General features: G+C 40.2%; 1 protein-coding gene across 1 annotated transcript; it reads left to right on the top strand.

Annotated features, from left to right (window-relative positions):
• The first annotated feature begins 1,865 nt into the window (after positions 1-1,865).
• LOC106840590 (trace amine-associated receptor 3) lies at positions 1,866-2,897 on the top strand. Its single transcript, XM_014856163.3, has one exon. It carries the CDS (start codon positions 1,866-1,868, stop codon positions 2,895-2,897), a length of 1,032 nt encoding a protein of 343 aa, XP_014711649.3.
• Positions 2,898-7,628: the final 4,731 nt, after the last annotated feature.

The following is a 7,628-nucleotide window of genomic DNA, read 5'->3' as shown; positions in this document are numbered from 1 at the left end:
TGGACTTAAACACTGTACAAGTTTAATTGTAAGTCTGTGCTCTCCAACACAGTATTTTCTTTCATTTTTGAGAGCATATGAGTTTCAGCTGGAAGAAAACACCCCAACTTCCCTAAGTGGTAGGTAAGATGATAAGTATTGCATAAGGAGCTGAAAAGAGCCAGTACAACTCCGTCTTAACACGTCCATGGAACACCAAGGGGTCTCTTATGCCACCACTGCCACCCCCACCCAACTGCGCTTAGATAAAACACTCGACAGCTTTTTTTCTTTTCCTAATACCATTTTATCTCCATCTGGACTCAGCATCTTTAGTTCTCTTCTCACTACCCTAAGAGATCAGTATCTCCCAGCTCGGCCTGTCTAAATGCTACTCTGGGAGCATCAGAAGCAATTTAACACCAGAAGATATTTTTATGAACTGTGCTCCTGGAACGAGTCCACTAATTTCTAGCAAAGTTTCAAACATTTGAATCAGTTGCTTTTTATTGCAACAATGCAGATATTTAAAAAACGACCATTTGTCATTTATTTTTATATTTATTCATTCAAAAAAATGTATCTAGTGCCTGCCACAAGCGTTAACCTGGGTACTAAGAAGCCAGAGGTGAACAAGACAGAGAAGTTCTTTGCCTCATGTTAGTATAGCAAAAAGGCAGGCCTGGGACCAACAGGAGGCACGTGAACTTTGACTGACCTGTGTCTGAGAATGTGAAATTTGTGATCCTTATGAGTCACTCAGGGATGGAGCATGTGACATGGCCCCACTAGTTAGAATTTCAGGTAAGCAGGAAGACTCAAAAAATTCAGCAAAAGAGAACGAAAAGGAGAGGAGAGGATGAGAGGAGAGGAGAAGCTCAGAAGCATTGACCCGGGACCACAGCTTAGCCCACAGGTACATGACTGTATATTTCAACATCCATATGCCATTTAAAATCCTTAAGACATCTGCGAACTTTTTACAAATGAAGATCTCAAATTATTGAAAGAATGCATAAAGGAAAACATGTGATTTCACTTAGCTTTTGTGTGTTAAGTATTACTATGGTGAAAGAGATGTTAGCATGTTGTATCTCAAAGGAGTTTCTAGGAAAGTGGCTGGTCAAAGTGCTAGTCGACCACAAATTCTTTTTTTAAAAAGCAGCGTTATTGTGGTATAGGTGATAGACATAGAACCACACAATCTGATGCGTTTAGACATATGCAAACACCTGTGATACCATCACCACAATCAAGGTCATAGACAGATACACCACCTCCCAGAGTTTTCCATGTCCCTTTGCTTTTAGTTTTTGAGGTAAGAACACTTAACGAGTGATCTACCCTCAACAAATTTTGGAGTGCACACTACATGTCATTAACCCTAAGCACTATGTTGTGCAGCAGATCTCTAGAATGTATTCTTCTGCGTAACTGAAACTCCGCGCCCGTTGAACAATTACGGCCCATTTCCCCCTCCCCCAGCCCCTGGTAACCACTATTATCTTCTCTGTGTCTCTGAGTTTGGCTATTTTATGTGTCTCATAGAAGAGGAATAAACTCTTGAAAAGCTTCTGATACAGTGCCAGGAGTAGAGCAGTTGTTAGATAAACCCATGTTGAATGAACAAATAGAAGGAGATAAAAATAGACTAGAACAGGAAAGATAAGCAGTTGAGATTTTCCATTTTCTAATGCAGCAAATAACTCGGAAAGCAAGCATGATTGGTATAATTTTAAATATTTAAATAAATTAGAGTTGAAATGAATTAACAGATGACTTTGAACTTTATTGTACCAATAGGAGCTGAAATTTACTGGAATCATTTCAAGAAGAAGAAACATTGACTCATCTTCCTAGAAAGGAATTTGAAGAGATAAAGCACCATGGATCTAACTTATATTCCTGAAGATCTATCCAGTTGTCCAAAATTTGGAAATAAATCCTGTCCTCCCACCAACCGCACTTTTCACGTCCGAGTGATAATGTATTCGGTTATGACTGGAGCCATGGTTATCACTATCTTTGGAAACTTGGTTCTAATGATTTCCATATCATATTTCAAACAGCTCCATTCTCCCACAAATTTTCTGATCCTCTCCATGGCAACCAGTGACTTTCTGCTGGGTTTTGTCATTATGCCTTACAGCATGGTGCGATCGGTGGAGAGCTGCTGGTACTTTGGGGACGGCTTTTGTAAATTCCACGCAAGCTTTGACATGATGCTAAGCCTGACCTCCATCTTCCACCTTTGTTCCATTGCTATCGACAGATTTCATGCTGTGTGCTACCCTTTACACTACACGACCACAATGACGTCCTCCACGATAAAGCGACTGCTGGCATTTTGCTGGTCAGCTCCTGCTCTTTTTTCTTTTGGTTTAGTTCTGTCCGAGGCCAATGTTTCTGGTATGCAGAGCTATGAGATTCTTGTTGCTTGCTTCAATTTCTGTGCACTTACTTTCAACAAATTTTGGGGGACAATATTGTTTACTACATGTTTCTTTACTCCTGGTTCTGTCATGGTTGGTATTTATGGCAAAATCTTTATTGTTTCCAAACGGCATGCTCGACTCATGAGCAATATGTCTGAAAACACAAAATGGGAAGTGAAAAAGAACTTATCAAAGAGAAAGGACAGGAAAGCAGCTAAGACTCTGGGTATAGTCATGGGGGTGTTTCTAGCTTGCTGGTTGCCATGTTTTCTTGCTGTTTTGATCGACCCATATTTAGACTACTCCACTCCCATGATAGTACTCGATATTTTAGTGTGGCTTGGGTACTTCAATTCCACTTGCAACCCCCTCATTCATGGCTTTTTTTACCCATGGTTTCGGAAAGCACTTAAGTACATAGTGTCAGGAAAAATATTCAGCTCCCATTCAGAAACTGCAAATCTGTTTCCTGAAGCCCATTAATAAAAAAGCTAGCACAAAAGTAAATCGAATATTGGAAATGAGACTGTTATTATTCTGACCTGAAGCACGTACCTTACATCCTCAGATGACTGCAAATATTATTTGAGTAATCCAGATAAGTGTTCTGTAACCTGCACAAGAGCCACATTCAATTTCTTTGACCAGTCAAACAATCAATCAACCAACCAATCATTTATTAATCGTGACCTCTGTATCCAATCAACACACCTCTGACTGTGGGGAAAAATGTACAAAAGAAATAGAGAACATAGGTCAGAACAGCTTGGCCTCGATTTACACATGTGAGACAAAGACCAATATAAGAAGAAAGAAAATAAAGTGTTAGTGGTTTTGGTTCCTGTCTGATTCCACTCTAGGAATACAGAAAAGGGAAGATCATTGTGACCTGTGGATCCATGGAGGAAGCATGCCATGAGGTAAGCCTTTACTACCAACTAGCAGTCCGCTTTACCCCTTGACTTGGGAGAATTATTAATCATCATGATATCAATTATTCAGTTATTCTCTGACACCCAGAAGCTCACTACGAAGAGCTGCCCGTGGGAGAAACAGTGGATCACGCAGCATCATATGTAGCCTGAGCTTTTATCCTCGTGAGTTTTCACTTGGTGGTTCATATCTGAAATGAATTCCTCTCACCTGTCTCCAGCTTCTTTTTCTGCTTGGTGTGTCTACACCATCAGCCAGCATCGCAAGGCCTCTCCTTGTACTTGTCTTAGGGTCTAGTTGTCCTAGGGTCTCACCAAATAAATTTCATCCACACCACAATACCTGATTTAAGTCAGATTATCAACATTTGGTGATCCTTCCAGTGATTTTTTGTAACACATCAAGAGACAAACAGAGCCTTTCTTTTATTTGATAGATTGAGAAATACATGAGTAACGTGACAATCATGTCCGCGTCCTCTCATACCCGGGATTACGGTGTGGGAGGGAGAAGAGGAGGAGTAGAAGCAGGGCAGGGTGTTACTGCATCCAAGCTCGGCCTCAGGTCAAACCTCAAAGAGAAAAATGTTATCCTGTCTTCCCATCTCTCTTCTAAGCCCTTCTCTCCAAATCCCCTGACACCCTATGTTTTAGATTCAACTATGGGAAGTCATCCAGGATCAACCGTGTCTCGAAGGACAATATGATTTAGTAATGACTACTCCCCTTCGCCATCATTACAGTGTTTGTTCCCTGTACTTGTTAGAAGGAAAGCAAACGTGCATAATGAATGCATAATTGATGGCCATGAAGTATTTTCACGCCTACCCAGGATATTTACTGATCCAGGCTAACTGCTGGTCTTCAGGACATTTCAGGCTGCATCCAGGAAGAGAAATTAGAGCATTAAGAGCACCTCCAGGCTCATTCTTCCTGAGATCCCGCAGGACCATGGATATCACCCAGTCACATCTCTCCCTCACAGAGGAGGACATTAAAATTGACTTGCCCCACTTGGTGGTGACAGACACTTCATGTCCACTGACACTTCTACTGCTTTTAACTTCCTCTCAGTTCCTGTTTTTAGAAGTCTCGTTTGTTTCTCTACTTCTAAACTATTCCTCTACCCTAAAAGCTTCATGCTGCGTGTGCGCGAGACGAAAATTTATTCATGACACCTGTTAAAGACGGTCAGGCAGACTTTAATCAAGTGAGGCTTCTAGAATGGGTTTTTCGTAGTAAGAGAGAGGGATGGGACTCAACTTCAACTCCAACAAGGTCAAGTGGGGATCTACGCCCAAGGAACACGGTGGGGCAGTGGATGGAAATATTACTAAGAGAAAACACCAGGGTTAAAGAGGATTCTTGCTAGGCTGGCTCAACAGAATTCTTGCAGAAGGAGGCCACAGTGATAAGATACTGAGGCTGGTCAGATACCAAGGGTGGGGGATTTGTGCTAAAGTGACTTAGCAGGATTCTTGCTCAAACTGGATTCTACAAGGGCTGAGAGGGAAGCCCAAGGTCAGGCATAGTCAAGCGGAGGACTCAGAGGAGCCTGATTAAACTTGGGTCAGAGGAGTCTTGTGTGTGTGTGTGTGTGTGTGTGTGTGTGTGTTCATATGCTTCTCATGGAAGTGGAGTTGGGGTTTTCAAAGGGGGAAGGGAGAGTAAAGTAAAGGGACAGCAGATTTAGCACTGGGGACATTGGCATGTGGTTGTTAAACTGAGGACTCTCCGTAGATGTAAATCTATCTGAACATAAATGGAATAATCTATGTGAATAGACTTAGCTAGCTAGCTGCGTGAAATATATAGCTATAAGGCTATAGGAAAACTGTCCGTATTCACTGAGATAGATATTGAGTATTCAGTAAAGGATATAAATATTTATTTAGAATTCATCTGTACGTATGCCTCCCCTCCCCATGTTAACTAGTGTTCTTGACTCCTGTTTCACAGCTTTCCAATCTACTCTGCACGGTTATCTGAAGGTGATACTTCCTCTTAAATATCTTCCAGGGTTTCTGTGCTAGATCCCTTCTGTTTTCCTAGTTTTCTCCACTTACTCTGAGTGGGAGGCACAGATCAGGATAGGGATTAAGGAGCTCCCTTGCCCTGGGGTGTCCAACAGAGTTTTACCAATGAGAATCACCTGCAGGAGATCAGCGGTGGAGGTGGAGGAGGGTGAAATCAGGGTACTTATCCCAGGCAACCTCCCTGGCAAATTGCCCCGGGGTTGGCAATGTTTCTCCAGGAATGGCCACTGGGAGTCCTCTCCATGCAATCATCCTCTTGAGTTCCTATAATTGTTCCCGTCCCCTGTCACTTTGGGCCCAGCCGAGGTGGTGGCTCCCTGCTCTGGCTGCCCCTGGGTACTAGAGTCTTTCTTGATGATTTCCTGAAATGCTACCATATCTTATTAAACCCTCCTCAAGCACCCAGACTGATTGTGCCATCTGTTTCCTGGCCGACACCTGAACGCATCCAGCTTTGCATTGCTGAGATAAAGTTTTGAAACTCTCCCCAAAGGCATCAAGTCTGGAAAGCCCTGCTTGGCCCATCTGTTTCCACATTTAGTTGCTCCTCTGGGGTCCCCACCCCTCTGAAGGAATCGTCCGTCCGCCAATAAGTCGTTCTCTCCATCTGCTTTATCTAGAGGGTACTCACCCTCCTCCACGACTTGGCAAACTTTTTATTCTTAAGATCCGTCTGTCAGCTTGAGACTTCTGGTGTCCTTTTTGTGTATAGAAAGATTATTTGAGGTAATTTTGGCTTTTAAAATGAATGTTTCATTTGTAAAATAATATTGAAAAATCTAGCTCTTCCTTAAAACATTCTTATTTAACTTCGTTGATGCAAATAATCCATAACCAACCCATAAATCAAAATTGGAGGAAGTTCATTATGAGCCAGAGGGAGCATTATAACGAGGGAAGGCCTTAGACAGCGTTCTGGAGAAGCATGGGTTTCAGTACAGTCTTATATCTTTTTAGAACAAAGAACATACTTTGAACACACCCAGGGTACATTTTCATCAAAATTTCAAAGAGGTATTCAGTTGCCAGTTAGCAGGTCAACCTAACGTTGATGTCAGGACCGGGCTAGTCCAGGCATCACGAATAGGGCATTGTAGGAGGGGAAGTCTGCATTCTTATCTTGAGAGCGTATTCTTTACTTTAACGGTTAAGCAGACGGACAGTGTATGTTTGATGGGCCGTAAGTCAGGCTTTTTAGTTCAAGCCAAATCAGTTTTAAACCTGAATAGTTACCCCCATACCTAAAAATGTGAAACTCTCTTGTAAACTTATAACTTATTTAATTTATAAACTTTATTTAACTTATAAGCTTTATTTAAATTATAAACAGAATATGTTATTCTATTTACACCTTTAGCAACTTTTAACAGCAACTTTGAAATGGCAGTTACAGCCTAGTTAATTGAATTCCCTTAATATTTTCTTTATATCAAATTAAAATGTTCAGTTTCTCTTTTGGATAATTTGCCCGACTAATACATAAAACTTTCCTGCGTACTTAAATAAATCTTGAAAATTTAATCACTTACTTACAAATATATTGAATTTTAAGATTCTTAATCATTATAATACCATTTATAAAATCAGCAAACTTCTTTTGTGCCTTTCAACTTAAAAGTCATGATGAAATCAATTAATTAATAACACATTTAAAGTGGGAATCACAAGCCAAAGCTATTGTGGTAAATACTCTAAATTCTTTTAATCATTATAAATACTAAAAATCACAAATATACAAAGATTTTTAAACTGAACACAAACTATATTACTATCATAGGTTTGATTTGCTTTATCATTTCTATATCTAATTCAGAGCCTTCACAAACGAAAGCTAAGGGTTCTTTAGGCCCTCCCTATAGCTAAAATAAAGTTTAAGTTAAATTAAATTGTTTGAATAAAATAAATAAAACTAAAAATAAAATAAAAACTTGTTTTAAAAAAATTTCATTATTTTTTGAAAGTGGGAACATATGCATATTAAAAAGTTCAAAAGGGAACAAAGTCTATACACTAAAACATAAGTCTCCCCCTAGTCTTTGTCTTTGGGTCTTCCAGACATGGTCCCCAGAGACAATAAGTTTCTGATGTATCTTTCTGAAGATATGCAGACACGGCCATAAAGGATCGTATATGTACATATTACTCACATTTTAAAAAAAGAAATGGCAAAATATCGTACATGCATGCTTTCTGCAAGTTGGTTGTTTCACATAGTATATGTCTTGGATGTTCAGTCCATATCAGGA

Source organism: Equus asinus, chromosome 24 (assembly GCF_041296235.1).
Source record: "Equus asinus isolate D_3611 breed Donkey chromosome 24, EquAss-T2T_v2, whole genome shotgun sequence".
Classification (NCBI taxonomy): domain Eukaryota; kingdom Metazoa; phylum Chordata; class Mammalia; order Perissodactyla; family Equidae; genus Equus; species Equus asinus.
This window is presented reverse-complemented; position numbering and strand designations above follow the sequence as displayed.

Bases quoted from the DNA above. Each gene is read 5' to 3' on its own strand.
- LOC106840590 (XM_014856163.3), top strand. From the start codon at position 1,866: ATGGATCTAACTTATATTCCTGAAGATCTATCCAGTTGTCCAAAATTT.